The sequence below is a fragment of the Acyrthosiphon pisum genome, chromosome A3, assembly GCF_005508785.2.
Source record: "Acyrthosiphon pisum isolate AL4f chromosome A3, pea_aphid_22Mar2018_4r6ur, whole genome shotgun sequence".
Classification (NCBI taxonomy): domain Eukaryota; kingdom Metazoa; phylum Arthropoda; class Insecta; order Hemiptera; family Aphididae; genus Acyrthosiphon; species Acyrthosiphon pisum.
The window spans coordinates 12,964,787-12,983,938 of NC_042496.1; the positions used below are offsets into that span (position 1 = coordinate 12,964,787).

Sequence of the window (19,152 nt, forward strand, 5' to 3'; positions counted from 1 at the left end):
TGGCAAATACTCCAATACCATAGACCTTATGCTAATGGCCGGAGCATGTATGGCCGGCGGGGACGGGTGCAGGTGCGGTGACGGCGAATTGCATTACAGTGATTATTATTATAATGAGTAAACATTATAAGGAAAACGTTGAAATCAATAACCAGACAAGTGTATATTATAGAGGTACTTGATAGGTATACGCATTTGTTCATTATTCGTTAAATTCGTTTAAAACTTGTAAAAAATATTCATAAATAATTATATAATACGATAATTTACGTATATATGCCGTTTTTACATGCGCAGAAGTGTGGAACAACACGATCAAACTTATCCACGTTCACCTCGGGAACTACCACCATGCTCTCCGTTTATTATTATTAGCTATATGGTAAAAAATACTAAATACTGAAAAAAGAATCTTATGGTTTAGAATTTAGATAATATTATGAAGAATTTCAGAAATGTATAAATCGCAAAATGACTAAAGAATTATCTAATACGTCAACACTCAACTTTTTTCATTTGTCCTAAAACATTGCTTATTTTATTTCATTTTTATGATTCATTATATTTATTAGTTTTGAATATTTAAAATTAAATCAAATGAATTTCACGATTGTCAATTAATTTCACATAACCGGACAAAAGAGTCATATCGCTCATCATTAAATGCTATGACAAAATTATTTTCTATACATTTTAATATACGTCCCTAATAATAATTATATATGTCGATCCGTGTAATAAAAGGTTTTATTTTATATTATATTGCATTCACCCTGTGTTCAAAAAATAATTTAATTATACAATTACCCTCTATTTATTTCGGGGTTACGTAAAATCCCCTAAACTCGACTGTGTAACCACAAACACGGATTATTTCAACACTATTTACGCATAAAACGGTTTCACGCGCATAAAATAACGCCCTTACTATAATATTATAGCAGTGGAAAAACAGTACGTGTCGCGAGCACCAAAGTATTTGATATAATTTATTTCGACAACTACCTACTTATACGTTTTTTTTTTTTTTTAATAGGTTTTTAATTTATCGTTTGAACGCGTTCACCGTTTACGTTCACACGCACGAGACTGGTGAAAAGTCTTCGTGACGTTTTCGGACGTTCTTCCGCGTTTTAGGGCAAACTGCATGAGCATAATATAACAGCTTTTATTTCCAGCTCTAAGACGGCGTTATAACAGTATGCTAACACACTAAAACACTGTTAAGCCCTGGTGATAAAATTAATATATCAATTTTTACCCATTTCTCTACCTCACCTCTCAATTAATTTTACCGAGGACACCTAATAATAACCTGGTATATTAATATTGTTGTAGGGGAAGGAGGGTAAATTAATCGCCACGTCCCGATTACATGTCCGGCACTTACCGTCAGGTGTATGGCCGGTGGCAGATGTGGTTTGTCACCCGTGCACTCTTGGAACGACGAACTCCGACTGCGTCGTGACACTTGCTGGATCAGCCGACGTCGGCGGACCATCACGAATGCCACTGACGCGCCGGCCAGTACAGTGGCCGCCGATAATGCGCCCACTAGCAGACTTATCAGGCGGTGGCCGCCTCCGCCACCATTGCCGATTACACCGTCATCCCGATTTTTTGTGTGTTGTGGCATGCCTGGACAAAAAAAGTAATTATATAAGTAGCTAATAATAAAAAAAACCGCGTTTAAGTAATGTTTGTGAAGTTAGCTCCCCGACTTTATATGATTTTCAAAAGATGAATTGTAAGTTAAAGTCCTCTATTCGTAAGTAAATGTAAGTTGATTTTCAGAAAATCACACAAAGTTGGGTGGCTAAATTGACAAACGTATTTAAGTATTAAAAAATCTAGGTAGGTACACCAAACGTACGGAATTTTGTATTAAATTATATAACATTTATATATTTATGATACACAATAATATTATGTGCATTCTCGATAACAAAGTGATTATAACACATAATGCATTATCGAGTTGCATATATTATTTTCCGTGCAGAGACGATATAAGCTGTGAGTACAAATATATAATATATATGTATGTACGTACTAATGTATGTATGTCTATTGCGTAGGATATTTATAAATAATGCATTACGAGTGAAGTCCTAGTCGGTGAGTGGAATGAAAGCATAATATTATCAGTGTAAAAACAAATCCATTCCATTTAAAAATCTAAATATTCAGATAATAAATTGATGTCTTGTACAGGTACTTTACTCGAAATGTAACATACGAGTATTAATATTGTGACGATAACGGCTAGATATTGAGATTCCTCATCATATTATCAATATTACATAGGATCTAGAATTCGCTTAATATGTTCTACACTGAAGTTTACCTAGAAGTTTACGAAATAAGGGTTGGGTTACTATTACGTCATTTTACGATATAGTATACAATATGGTTTACCCTCTAGTCAATCATAGTCGTGGCAGTGTGGTATCTATACTATCTAGACAGTGTTTGCTTGAATCTAAAATACGGTTTCAAAATATAGGTAAATAATGAAAACTATGTGAACGTATCTTTCATGAAATGCGCAAGATTTAAGGTAGGTGACAGTTAGAAGTTTATTGTTTACGATATTCATTTAAACAATTCCGTGCAAAAACCGTGGAATTTCATTATTAGTAGTAATAGTATAAACTCCAGAAGAATTTAGGTCAAATAATCAAAAGTGGACAAGTTAATGAAAACAATTAACATGAGTTAGTTAAATTCAGTCAACATTAAGAACGTTAATACATAAGTTATAGTTAACAAACAATATAATATTTAACTTTAATAGTTTTTAAAGAAAGTTTTTTTTAATTACTACCTATGTCACACTTATATAGTGATTGAGGAACTTTAATTTTTTTTTTAATAATAACTAAATATTTTAGATTATGAACACTGTGAATCTATTGATTTAAAAATGATGGATTTTTAATTTTTAATTTTGTGTATTTGTTAGCAATTTATAGTAGTAAAATGCTTTGATTTTCAACTTCAGTATCTACTCTAGTATGAAAGTGAATATAGTCGACTTGAATTTGTACAAAATTATATATTTCAATAAAGAATAATGATTTTAATTATCTTGTTGTTACTCAAAAATAATTTTAGTGGGGATTGGAATTATTTTAAAATATCATTATATTTTATATACACAATGGCATTTTCAAAACATATAGATTCATTTTATGCTATTGTATGTTTATATTTTATACTACGAACTTATTTACACTATTCGCACTTTTACAGTAAGTCGGCATTGACTCAAAAGTTAATAACAATAATATATTGATATAATAAAAATATATAATACAATTTAAAAGAGTACCTATATTATACTATTTTAATAGTTAAATTTAATAATATAATAAATGCAAAACTTTTAGCTAAAATTAATTCAGCCATATTTCTAATAATAAGATAAATTAGTATAATAGCAATATACATATATCATAATATAAACTTAGTAATATAGGCTGCCAGACGCCCAGACCTTATATCATGTTCATAATCGTTTTTCTTATGCAATGATTTATTTTTTAATTCGAATTTAAGATATACATAATACATTATAATAACTTATTCTTTGATGAGGACTGAGATGCACTACAATGGGATGTACAACAGAGTGGTTACCTACTTTCCAATTTTTCGTTAAAAATGTATCCTAAATGTCTAACTATCCCTTCTTATTACACACAACACACTATAGCTGTAGTGGCTTAAGAAATTACACTTAGCTAATAACAAATAAATCATTTTCCGTATTGAAAAAAAATCATTGTTTGTGGAATGGTTGATGGTAGTGAATATAAAATTGTATAGCCTACAAATTTGAGCCAAATAGTATTCATAATTGACTAGTGGTGGGTTTGTGAGGGTGGCGAGGTGATCACCACGGCGATCATCCTACATGGATTTAATTCAAATTTTAAATATTTGCTTGCCTCCTGCAACGGATAGTAGGTACCATATAGGTTCCATATAATTTTGGGTGTAGTAATTTAGGCATGGTATATTTGTCGAGCCTCGTGGTCGTTTTATATATCGTCGTCAATATTTTTATTTTATACATTTTTGCACGATGACGACGATATACTGTCGTATATCTAAATGTTAAGTATGTATGGTATAATATTATATAGGATATACAATAAAACCAGAAAAGTTTTCACGATAAGAAAAATATCATCGTTTGTTTTCATGTGAACTTTGTGCTGCGACTAGGTATTTTGCAGTAATTTTACCATCAACGCTATTGTTACGATTCGTAGGTACGTTGGCCAAAATAGCCAAAAAAAGTTCTTAAAGATCAACTGAATTAACTAAACTTAATTTTTTTCTGACCGTTACAGTTGCCGTGGCAAACCAAAAAATAACTACAATTATATCGATGTTATTAGATTATGACGATTAATCGTTCGTCAGTTCACGTTACAGTTGCGATGGTGAATAAACAAATAGTATTTACTATTTTGCTAACCGATTTCGCGTTACGTGATTAACCGTATTTTACGTATTTTACGTATTTTTAGCATATTAGAAGCTTTTTATGCTATAATTATTAGTTGTTACATTAGAACAGCAAACACCAAACACACTATTATACTTTTTTTCTGCGCAGCGAAGAAAATATCGAATACGTTTTATATTTAATTACTTTGACGACGCTAAAGAATTGATTTAAATACAAGACATCAAGACTCGATGTTTGGCTTTAAATATTCATTTGCGAATTTGATTATTATAATTTTAATGAAGTATTATACTTATTATATTTAATTACTCTGTCGATGTTTGATATTTATTTGAGAATTTGATTATTATAATTTTAATGAAGTATTATATTTATCGTAGTATACAAAAACAACGCGTAACGATATTACCCTAGCGACCAATTCACCGCACCGAAATTATAGCGACCAATTTACACAACACCAGTACTACCTATATTCAAATAATGTGTAAACAAATATTACGAACGTGAAAGTTTTTCATCGACTTAAAGTACATATACAATTATTATTACTCATAATTTGATAATTAAAAATATATCTAAATGCAATGAGAATTAATAAAGTCATTAGAAAATGTGGAGGTAGTAAAACTATATGTAGTAATATTATACATTATACATAAATAGGTACAATCATGAAAATGTCTATGAATAGAACTATGAGTACTATGAGTAAAGGTCCACACCATGCTGCAGTACGGTAATAAGTGGGATACAATATCGTATGTGTGCGGTAAATTATACTTCCGTAGCTAACACATCGATTAGGTAAATTATTTTGCCACGTATAATCTTAATCGAGCTCTACTAATTTGTATAAATTAATTTTTACATTAATGTAAACAAATGTATTAGAATATACTTGTTTGGAGTTTTAAAAACTAAACATACCTGAATTCGTAATAACGAATTGATTAAAAAATAACAACAACACTTTTTTTCATGAGAGAAACCTAAGGAAACACCTATTGCGTACTAACTTTACAACAGTTAAAATTATATTATTTAGTTATGATTGAGAATTTGGTCTATCGAGTGCGTAACAATAATAATATGTGAGACTTGTATATATAATAATGTATAAATAATATTATACGAGAACATTTTGAAAGCGGTGTGGTAACGTTTGAGTGAACAGTATGCGAGAGAAAACAATATATATATAATGTATATGTGTGCCTGTTTGGCAGCAGAGGAGAATAGGGAAGTGAAATATATTATAAAATAAAAGGAGAGATAGAGAAAAACGTTTAAAATAAAAGTCGTTTTAAACCGTAAATACAGCTATAACGTTCCGAAATGTCAACCAGGTGAACTGTCCTATAAGAGTGTAAAAGGGGGCACGCTGAGCACAGGGGGTTGTTTTAGCATCTCTGGCGACCCTAAAGGATAAGCTACCGGCACACGAATCCGCTAAATTATTGCAGATCCGTTTAAATAAATGGTCCGGAGGTTCTGTAAAAAAAAGAAAATCAGCGCTTTTGGTTTGTATGCGAATATCGTGTACTAACTTTGGACGCCATTTTTCGATTCCCGAACGGGGATGTAAGTTTGAATGCTGATTATTATTCAGCTTGTTTATTATTATTTTATTTTTTTTGCATCGTTAGAGTTTATAGAAAAAAATCGAGCGGCTCACAACAAAATAATAATAATTGAGAACCATTTTTTGTAAATTATGTTAATTTAAATCAAAAAAAAAAAAAAAAACAGCATGATGGTAAAACTCGAAATTTAAGTTGTGTACATATATATGGTATGCATACGCATCAGTGCATGCACAACATGAATTAAATGTGAAATGTATGTATTGTTGTAACTTATTTATTATGACTTGTTAATTTGTTTTAGAATTATTGTATAGTACAATATATTTTATATACTTAACAAATATGAAGGGTGATGAGCGTATTGATTTTCTGTCATTATTGTACAACAAAACAACAACAAAGATATAAAAAAAAAAAAACAACGTCATATATAGAGCCATACAGTTTTAATGTTAGTGGTTTAATACACTTGTCCAAATTTGTGTTAAATTTACTAAATTTACTTCCAATACGCATACAAAATTGTTAGTATACAATGCGATATAATTTTATAATACAAAAATACATGCGATTCATTCACTTGGAGAATATAATATAGGTACTAAATTTAATGTGATATGCTTAGGTAAATATAAAATATACATGGGTATCTATGAATAAAATGTGTGTGTGCATAGGTATATATCTTCATTTACTATGAATTGGTGCCGTATAAGTCTTCATTAACATTTTTATAGCCGGCTTGTTTAGGACGAAACCGGAAGATGGAAACATTGCGAATACTATCTTTTCGTTTAGTTGCATAATGTTTAGATGCGCTATGGTACATGTTATAAATATTTTATATGGTTTTCTCGACCATAAAATATCGGGGAATTTCTCTCCTCGAATAATATTCCTGTACATTCTGTTTTTTCTTTCTTATTTTTTGCTTGTAAACTTGTTTCGCTTAAACCGACAAATGTATGAATCTAAGTCATTTCAAAGATCTGATTAAGAATATTCTTTTCAAAAACATTAGATTTTATCATTATTTAATAAAAAAAAAACATAATACTTAAATGGATAATATTATATTTACAGTTTATACCTTCACTTCGAGTATTACTGGAAACCTATGAAATATATAGTATTATATGATTATATTAATGTATATTATGATTTATTTTTTATAGGTAGTAAAATATTATATATTTATATTCAGTAAGTAATGATTTATACAAATTTGAAAATTATGTTTTTTTTACAATTTATATTTGTATAAATTGTAAGTATTTTGTACGTGTACCTCTTGCACGATTTCTAAGCCGATGCCCCTTGTTAGAATTTATTAATTATTGTTATACATTTGTCATTTAGTAAATACAGTTATTAAATACATATTTTATGGTCACCTGTTAGTTTGAAATGGCATTTTATAATTTGGCTGTACAGTATACTTTCTGACGATCATTTAGAGTGGCATATTCGTTTAGCAGTTAGCGCCTATTACCGATATTATAATTAACTGGCCATGATATGCAACGATATGCTTCTACATCAACAGTATAATGTTAATACATTTTAAAATTATTTAGAAATTTAATATGAAACACTCAGTTTAGATAACTTTACACTTTTATTTTATTATTCATATAAGTATGTTAATTATTAATATAAAATATTTTTTAGGGTAGGTAAGGTAGACCACAACACAAGAAGAAGATCAAATAAGAGACGAGTTTTCAGATGGTTTATTAATGCTTATCAAATAGGCATGAATTTCATTAAAATTTTCAAAATAGCTTTTACACGTATTGTACGAATCGGTTTGTTTCAAATTTATTTGTGTTCATATCGCGTGGCGGTGGCTGAAAATGAATTAATCACTTAAATAGTGTGTACATTTTGTATGCGACATGCGTTTGTATACATTTATTTTAATCGTCCAAAATAATTTAAATGTATTTAAACTAGGTAACGCAAAATGAATTTAAGTGAACCGTTTATATAAAACACGCTTATTCGATATTTCCACAAAACACTAATATGTTAGATAAAATATTATAATACTTATGCACAGTGGCGGTGGCCACGATGTTATAGTGAAAGATGGTTCGATAGTTTTCATCCATATCTACCTTACTATATATTATAATATAATACATAAATATATTCACAATACACATATTATTATTACACACCTATACACACATACACATATATATTTACATCATGGATAATGTATATATAGTATATATGGCGTGGGATTATATTATTATATCCGATATTGGGGTCACGAAAACGCGTATATTCACCGACACGAAGTAGTATAATATGCAAAAATTACGACCGATAAAAGTTTTAAAAGTATTAAAAGCTATAAACATTAAATATATCAGACGAGGGTGTACAACGTTTTCATATATATTTATTGATTAAAAGAATGCGAAAAGCTCATAAAGATAACAAACAATATATCGACACTATAAATGGCTCGCGATCCGACCGGGCCCGTCGGAGAACAACACTGCTGTGCAGCGTTACGTGTATTATATATATTTTATAACAATATAATAATAATAACGAAATAGGCCGACGACGACGACGATAATCTAATTATTCCATTAAAAATACAAGTCGTAAGTATGAAAATAATTTATACAATAAAGTGTGTGTAGGACTGTTGCAGACGTACCTACCTATATGTATGAACGTATTTATTTTTTTCGTAATACGATTTATCGCGCGAGAGTCGCCGTAATTGGTTTTCCGAATCATATATATAAACATGACGCGGTAATAATGCCCTCGGAACGGTCCACCTTAAACTCGTCTATTTTACTATAGCGTTTCAAAAACGCATTACACTCCGATCCCGAGGAGGAGTACCCAAAGGAGTTGTTCCGTTATATTATAGTAACGCGTACCCGTGAAATAACAATTCAGTAAACCCTGAAATTTAAATTACGGACACTGCCCCGGCTTTGCAGCTCAGTAGTATACATTTGTCTCGGCTCGAGATTGTTTCTGTGGAGAAAATTTCAGGCAAATCAAATAGCAGCACCGGCGCGGTAGGTATTATTACTACCTACACATTTGTACTGAAGTAAAATCCAAATGTATATTACATTGTGCGCGTTATATTGTTGTACACAATATGTGCGCCACGTATACCTACGCATATGAAGTGTATTTTATATGTTAATACTTAATGCCGGTAATAGCATTGTGTCCGTCGTTAATAAATTCTGCAAACATACATTATTTCGACTTGGCTATGATAAGTGTATTACACTGATGCAGCAGTGCAGTTTATACAATATATTATAGCGTTGTAGACACGATGGTACCGCTCTGATTTCCTTAAAAATACTTGCAGAAAAAAATCGAAGACCATCGAAAAGTTTTCACTGTTGATTGTGTTCCGTATATTGCGCAAGCTAGTTAAGTCTTTGTTATTGGTTTTTAATTCGTAGACATATATTTCACTTATATACACTTCGACCGGCGACTCTCGCGTCTGTGAGTTCATTAAGTCATTTATATACCCCATAATCTGGCTTAATAACTTTCAATTACCGTTTTTTTTTTTAGTCAATGAAACTTATTTAATCCAGCTTAATTAAAAACTACAATAATGTACATAAAGCCAATAAAATTCATTTTAACTAAATTTATATATTCTCGCGTTTGTGTTATATATATATATATATATATATATATATATAGTTTTTTGCAATTAAGCCACGATTATAATATCTGTAAAAAAATGCAGGGTATGTAATTTAATCTTAATTTAAACAGCTCTTGCAGTAGATGTTATTTCGGCATTAGGTTAATTGTAAACATTTAACAAGGTTAAAATATAATTTGCAAGATCCGAAAGTTGGGAGCAAGGTATTCTGTGCAGTGTTTGACGCCAAGATATGTACAATATAAAATAATATAAATACATTATATAGTGCATAATATTATACCAAGACGTGTTAGGTCGTTAGGAGTGCGTATTTTGGATCAGTGATTATTTTTAGAGAACAATAAAAACAATTACTATTACACCTACATGAAGAAAAAGAAAAAGTGGCACATGGATGAGTGGGCGTGTTATTGTCCAACGTTCATTTATAGAGTAAATAATTTATGTAAGTACCTATTAATGTATTACATTTATAACTTTTTGGTTTTGTTTACTTTAGAGAATGGGAAAACTTGTAACTCTCACCTTGAACCTTGCACCACTCATTTTTATATTTTTATATCACATTATGCTTTTTCAGTCAATATAATTTGTTGTTTAATTAATAATTTTGGAACCATATGTTTCTGTATTACAGAATTACAATTAATAATATATTAAATACCTAAACACAAAATAAAAATACAAATTGTCGATTCCATATTTGTTAAAAATACAGAACTCATTTATTTTAATACTCTAAAATGTAAATAATTAATTTATATTTTTAAGAAGGTATATAAAAATATAAATACAATTTTCTTCATTTAAGTAGGATCAGAGAGAAGAATAGGATGGTATTAGAGTATATTATATACACATTATATACGCATTATAGTATATTATTTATGATTATACGTCTGGCCGCAAAACGCGGGTGGGTAATAACAAGGACAAACATGGCGAGATAATAACATTAATATTATCATAATTATATTGAAATTAGTGTTTATTTGACGAAAATCGTTCGCCATATCGGTACCGAATGGATTATAAATAAATTCGTCGAAATGCGAGAGGAGATAATTTGCGCTGGCCCTAATCCGTCTTGAACACCGGGCCATAATACTATAATATACATTATATGCACCGTACGCACAATGTTTCGGACAAAATAAAAATGCGACTTCATTAGTCGGCTTGTTTCGGCTCATTGAAAGCCATTTAACCCCGCGTACTATACACACACACACACACACACACACACACACACACACACACACACACACACACACACACACACACACACACACACACACACACACACACACATATAGTAGTGTGATTACCCGCGTGCTCGCATCGCTATTATATATATATATATATATATATATAATATATACATGTACGTATTCCGTCTACAGAGCGAATCATTAATCCGATGACCATTGTCTGTTCCGAATGTGCTGCAGTTTGCCAACCCGCCACCATGCTATATTATATACTTAATGTCCTGAATAATTCAATTCAATTAATGGCGACTCCTGTACATTTATATACACACAGGCACACACACGCCTACGGGTGGCTCCGGTCATTCTTCGGCCATATTATTATATTATATACTCTCGCTAATACGCTCTCTCGTCCTATCTAATGGATTAACGCGCACGGTAATATAAAAAAAATTTGCTCGATCTGTGTCACATATAGTAATACGCGTTGTTGTTTCCAATACCAACCATAATAATTAATACGAAATACGCTAGAGAATTTCACCATACACAGTTTAATGGAATATAATATTACTTTGTGTTAAATAAGATAAGCTACTACAGTATTATGATGTCGCGAAATATATTTTCCACTCTTGTAATAACAAAGTCTTATAATTATGTCTAATGTCCACAATATAATATGGTCATGCCTCACGGACTAAGCGAGCTGCAGTTTTCGAGAAATTTTTAGTATTTTCATTAAAATAAAAATAAAGAATAAATACCTCCAACAGGTGTGTTTCTCTCTTCTTTATGGTCGGCCGATTTAACTTCGTCCCTTTGTAATTCGTTGCCTCCGTTATTCGACTTGACGCTATTGTCGTTCGGGAAGAAAATCGGCTCTTCCGCTTCCTCGGGGGGCCAAATTCCAGGCATTACAACTGAAATGCAAACAAAATATCTCAAAGTATTACACTGTTTAAATTAAAAATATTATATTTCATCCATAAACTTCAACCTCGCTCGGTGATTTATTGTCAGCTGGTGCCTGGTTATCAACAATAGTTATAATGTAAGGAAAATGCGTACAGATAGTACTACAAAAATATATCGCAACAAAACGTAAGTATAATATAATGGTATTATTGTGTCTTATTCTATAAAATATTTATTATACATTCGTAAATTGACAAACAAATTAATATTCTGTACTTCTCGAATTTTCATTATTGCATGACACAACATCGGGTTCGGGATTATATTATTTACGACAATGGCATTATAAGTTGAGGCTCTGACTTTCGTACTATTGACCTGGTATACAAGTGAATAGTGAATTCTTGTGAAACATCCGAGCGATGCCAGTATAAGTAATATTCCATCGGTGAAGTTGATAAGCATGGATAAACAAACGCAAAGAATTATTGTAGAAAGCTCGTAAAGTAATGTACAATAAAACGGAATACTCGAGTGTAAACAACGTTAACCAGAAAAGTACAATTGAAAAGTACTTGAACGTTACTGCAGTATAAAAATGCGAATCAAAATCAAATAAATATGATGACGTATTACTTTTTATAGAAAAATATTGGTTTGGGCTACCTATTGTATTAGTTTTTGAGTTACATATTTTTTATTGATAATATTAGGTTTGGAAAATAAATCAAATTATAATACTATTTTATATAATATACACGTGTTGTATTCTTGGGCGGGAAACAATCATGCTATTATATAATGTCGAGCTTGTTTGTCTCGAGGTTCGGAAATGTATTACTCACTAATTTGAATGCACTGCACCTACATGGTTTTGATTAATTTATATTTAAACTGTATTTACAAAAAACAAAATCAATTGGTTCATACTTAGCATTTATGTTTACCTAATAGATTAATTAGTTTAAAGCTCATAATAATAAATTCCCTTTGATAGTTTCAAATCAGGTTCAGTGACCTGCAATGTTGTATAATATATTGATATAAAATATAATAATGATTAGGTACCTATACACTGCTATAATATATGTTAACGATAATAAAATTCGCCAAATGAATTAATATTTTATTACCGAGTGGTTTTTGCTAACCAGAATTTGCATTTATAGGACATTTTATGGGTAGTTAGTTATTACTGTTTCCAGATATTATCATGATAATATGTAAATAATAATTAATTAAGCAATAAATATGTCTACATAAATATATATATATATTTTTAACAAAGATTTTGCCTATAGTTACGAACATTACCGAAACAATTTGGAGTACCTATGACAATAAAATATAAATAATAAACAAAAGAAAATTTTCACCATGAACAAACGTATTCTTTAATAACTTGGAATTCGAAAGACACGCGTATATATTACATCGATCGGGAGATGTCGCCCAATTCTGATACACTGCGCATGGTAATAACAATAATAATATTATTTCGTATAGATACCAAGCTTATATTCAAATGTGTCTACGAATAGTGCCCGTAAATAATATAAATTGCTTGGGGACGCAAATTTTATCGTTTACTTACTATACAGGGTGATTCTTTTTAATGTAGTTCATTCATTTTATCACTATTTTTTTTTCTTTTTAATATCAAAATGATATTAATCTGGAGTAGTGTCAATTATTTGCTTACAGTAAAATTGCAAATTTTTAACACAATATTTCATAAGTTGTATTATTATTTTATTGATTTTTAGATTTGTTTTTTAAATGGTTATCCTACATGTATTATAAAGCAAAGCTTAGTTTTGTAAAATGTTAATATATTAACATCAATCATTAAACCAGAGAGCACTCGAGCAGTATACTAAATTATTTATAAAATAATTTCTTGTTTATGTGATAAAAGTGTCAAGTGGAGTGACTTCAGTATAGATCTGCTATGACATTTTTTTACACTATACAATAGACTACTACCATATAAATATAAAGTAATCTCATTAGTCGTTACTATAATATACACTGAAGTTGGTAATTTGATTTAGCTGAGTATAATCCATGTTGGTCTTGTTTTTTATTTTTCAGCGTTGTAGGCGCGGTAGTGACTTGTTCAGGTGGTGGCTGGAAAAATGAGTGTAGTGTATTTATAATAATAAACCTTAACCGGTACGTAGAGAAATGCCCAAAGCATCGAATAACCCGACTTTTCTATATCTATACCATGTATGTATATATTGTATTATATAAGTATGCAAATGGGCACGCGAAGGTTTTAATGACAAAAGGTCGTCGTCTCGCCGCGGGGGCGGCTGCAGTGTCAATTTCTGGGCACGGGATAGAGGAGAGAAAAAATCGGATCACTGATGAATACGTGACCGGAATATGGGCTTTGGGGAAAAATTCGCATTCGCCTCACGCCCTAGTGGTAAAAGTAAGAATTGGCGGGAAAAAAAATGTTGCAAAAAGCAATTTCTCTAAGCTTCTTTTCTTCGGTGGCCGTGGCACCGCGCAGGGTTCATTATTAAATTAAGTTCTTTCCGGTTCCGTTTTAATGCGCGCGCGGAATTCGATTTCTCCACGTGTCGTGTATCACGGCGTCGCGCCACGGTGAGATGGTAATAATAATATGCGCCCGCGGTGTATATGACAGTGCACACACCGTTGCTGCGAATCCGGGGTAAAGACGAGGGGATGTTATTTTTGCCCTTTAACAAGAATTTGACTTTATGATTACATCTTTCCGGCCAATAAAAGCACCCTCTACGGGAAGGGTGCTCTATCCTTTGATACGGATTTCGTTGCCGAGAATTATTATTTCCACTTCCTGGAAATCAAATGTAATAAAATGCATGTCGTAGCCTAGAGAAGAAAGCAATATATGTATATAAATACTCGCGATTTAATATCTCAACTAGACGAGTGAGTGAGCGACAATAAGACGTCATATTAAATATCATTATATATTATGCATTAAACCCGTGTACTTGATATTATACGTGAGAATTGTGGTTACGTTTTTTTATACGTTCATGTTTTGTACATAAAATTGCAGTATAACAATATGCTTATACATTATAATATTATGTGATTGTATATTTGTATTTTATTTCGGTTTGTATGGAAATGTTTGATGATTTATATCGTAAAATCACACTATATTTATTACCACACGTTAAATTTTATTTTATTTTTATATTACCGATAACGAGTTGAGCACAGTATGGGTTATAACAATATCGAACCATTATTCCGACACAAACACTGTATATAATCGTATCAGAAGGAGCTGGTGCATAGTAATTCGATTTTCGAGTTGGATATATGATAATCGCGTTACCAGCTACTTTGGAGTACTTAAACAATTACAAGACCGAGTCGACTTTTGAACGTCTGAAATTCAAATTACTCTTTTTGAAATTAGTCACAATTATTCTTTCTCTTTGTTTTAATAAATCAAATTAAATATTTATAACTGTATACCTACGTATAGGCGAATAAGTCAAAATTATTACGATGATATTTTAAATTTCTCCTCTGGGACTTTCTTTTTTTTTTGTTTTCAAGTTGCGAACGATAATTATTACATTTCACGTAAAATGAGAATATACCTGTATTTTATTTATAAACATAATATTATTATTCCTGTGGTTTTCCATGATAATACAAAAGTGATTGGTTTATGATAAATAAACTCGACGCCATGACAGTATGACACAATAACGTTACCCTTATATTATAATATATAGTACGTATGACGACCGAAATTGGGGTACGTCATTATTAGTTAACATCAAACGCGTTCGGTTTTCGACCCCACTGTAATGTATAATAAACGTTGCCTGCGGGTTTCCTATGCTTTGGAGCATCAGACGAGCTGATACTTATCGATAATTAGAATTCGACGAGCTACCGTTATTATTATTATGGTATAGGATAAACGATCAGGTCAGATTCGATTAAATCTAAAGTGTCTTCCTCATGAATGAGTTTTCTATTGGAGAAAAAAATATATATATATACAAAAAACTTTATAACATCACGCTCGCTGGAAGGTACATTTTATAAATATATGTGTGTGTGGGAACGTATATACTCCGTGTTAAAACGACTTGGAACTGGTGACGTACAGTCCGGGGTAAGGGGAAATCGAGTCCTGAGGGACAATGTGGACGGGAAATGAAATTCTTGAACGTAATTTATTTGCGACAAAATGGGAGCAGCAAAAACCTAAGAATAAAAATAACTCGACAAACGCGTTGTGCAAAGAAACTCTAAAACCTTTTCATACAGGGTAATCACGCATAGGTACTTCAAATTTAAGTTTAAGTCTCCTTCATTAGAGAAACTATTGGTGTAATCTGATACAAGTATACAACCCCAAACTGTGTCTCTTGGTGATTTCGTGTCAATTGTGTTCGTGGCTATAGAATAGCAGGTACTTATAAGTACCTACCTATAATATGCATAATATATAAATGTAGGGTATGTTAGACAATTTGTGTGAAATGGATGTCAATTTAGTTACTCATATTTTAATTCTCCACAATAACCTAATTACCCTATCATAGTTATTGACTTAAGTTATATAATATTAATCGGTAGGTACAAGTTATATTTAAATTGGAAACTATTTTGAGTATTTTCGTAAAAATAAAATATCTAATTATTTATAATAATAATTTCAACTGGTTTTATAGATTAATAGATAAGTATAGAATAATTAATACAAATATATATGTGGTTATACACCTAATGTGTAAGCAACACCAAAATTTATATTTTGTTATTTTTCACAAGCTATTTGTTATATTTAATAGAATTTAATAGATAAATATTTCATTTTTTTTCTAAATGTGGCGTCGAAGCCAAACTTGGTGATACAAAATATAACGTTTTAATATCAAAAGTTGAACAATTAATAACTTGGTATAGTGCTTGGCATATGGTATTCTATATAATATGTATATATATATATCATATTTTAGTGTATATGCAGTATGCACTAATTTGTATATTTTTTAATAATATTTAAAATACTTAATACTTCAAATACTTATTTCAAAAAAAACATAAGCATAACAAAATGTAAAAATTATATCGTATACCTATAGTTGACTATAACAAAATTTAAAATGCGCAACTGACTAAGTTACTATAATTATATATTGGGTACCCTAATAATTACCGAGATGAAATACTTACAAAGTTACTGTTTTTCGAAATCCAATAAACTGTAAATATATTAGCATTATTCTAGGTTGACCTATATTTATATAATATTACACGCATGCATACATTCATACAGGTATACAGATTGGGAAATGGCAAGCGTGGTAGCATACAGAATAATAGTGGTGGGAATTGCTGTGTGGCCGATAAGAGGGTACGTACAGTGATGGCAGAGTACATTTGACGTTAAGGAGATAAATGTAGCAGTCCTGACGTTATTTGAATGGATCGAAGTGTCGAGTAACAGAATGGAAACGGAAGTTTGGCGAATGCTCGCCACGGTGCAGGTAATGATAAGACTGCGACAACGATGTCGAGAAGGGTTTCAAGAAGGAAACAGTATTAAATATGAATACTACGGAGCGAGTTCAAAAGTGACAATAACTCAGGAGGACGATGCGGTGACGACGACGTCGACAATAACTGTACCAACTAATAAATTATAATTATTCGGTCGTGGTGACTTTATATTTTATAATATGTCACCCAATATCATTTTCTAGATTGATGTTACCGAATATGCATTTTTTATTTGATAAATACCTAACTATATTTTCAACAGGGATATTATAAGGAGCGGATACTTGGGCTTAAGTATATTAACGGGGATAAAATATGCGGTCGATTTGTTGATTATTGCATTCTTAGAAAATATTTTCCTTAATCCTTTGCATATCTGCAGAGTAATGAGTATATTTTGGGTTCTAGATAATATTATTTAGCCTATTTTTCATATTTTGAATATTATATTATAATAATATTATGGTCTATAAATAAATCATAATAGTATATTTCCCGGAGTATGGAATTTTTTTTATAATACAAAAACATTTGTAATAGGTACACTTCCTGTTTATAACATCGAAATGTATCTCGATTATCTAGCTCAGGAGTTTCTAACCTACGGGCCACGGGCCGGATCCGGCCCGCCAAGATTTTTTCACTAGCCCACCAAGCTAATTAATGTTTTGAAAATAATATATTTATTATATTATTTTTATTGTTTTTAATTTATTGATTTAATTAAACAAAACCAATGAATTCTTATTTTCTTTTGGTGTTATTCGTAACAGTTTTAATAGTAATTTATACCTATATAAATAGAAAAAGTATGTAAACAATCATTTATTTTTCTAAATAAGTTTATCTATTCTTCAATTTCTCAACCCTCTCAAAATGTTGGCCCTCGATGCCAAAGCGTATCTGAAATTTGGCCCGCCGTAAAAAAGGTGGGAGACCCCTGATCTAGCTCAATTGTTTTTAATTAAATCGATAATTTTGGTCACTCTATCGGACTGTGATATACACTGTTTAACCAAATCGTTAATCAATAATACCTAATGATCAAGCCGGGCTCAAGTCAATCAAACTCATGAATAATTCACAGAACTATTAAGTATTCACAATATAATACAATGTACTTTACTGACATGATTAAACAATAATATATTGACCAATCCAAAACAATAGCATATTTGTATATATATATTATAGCAATATTTTAAACTTTCAAGAACCTAAAAATTCGCTTTCTATAAGTTATATTATACGTCTGTAATTTGCGGTATATACCTACCTAAATAACGTAGTATAATAATAATAATTTCGATGCACTCCAAATGTTGTTATTTCATAATAATCAGGGCTGGATCAAAGAATTTTAACAGCCAGAAATGATGATAAAATACACCCACTATGTCTTTCTGACATTTATATTTCATTCTAATGAACCGTTAAAAAAGAGACGACTTGTCTCGTGGATATATATTTTCATATTCACATACTTACTAGTATAGGTACTTATATAAAAATATTCTTAGTATTTCTCTCAACAAATAAATGCATCATACATACTCAAATTTAATAATTTAATATTAATATGGTATGTAATGTTCATCGGTTAATTTTTTTATATTAATATGTATATATTAAGAAAATTGTCAATTTGACCAACTTATACCTCAAAAAAGTCAACAAATGTTCAAAATTTTGCATAAAATAAGGTCGAAAATGTATAATATCACTCTGTGT

General features: G+C 30.7%; 1 protein-coding gene across 1 annotated transcript in view; it reads right to left on the reverse strand.

Moving 5' to 3' along the window:
- Positions 1 to 19,152, reverse strand: part of LOC100573169 (discoidin domain-containing receptor 2) — a 266,486-nt gene that overhangs the window by 31,186 nt on the left and 216,148 nt on the right. The window contains exons 9-10 of the mRNA XM_029491328.1: positions 11,733 to 11,888; positions 1,391 to 1,638 (exon numbers count right to left, since the gene is read on the reverse strand). Of these exons, the coding sequence (XP_029347188.1) occupies positions 1,391 to 1,638; positions 11,733 to 11,888 (404 nt within the window). The remainder of the gene's footprint in view (positions 1 to 1,390; positions 1,639 to 11,732; positions 11,889 to 19,152) is intronic.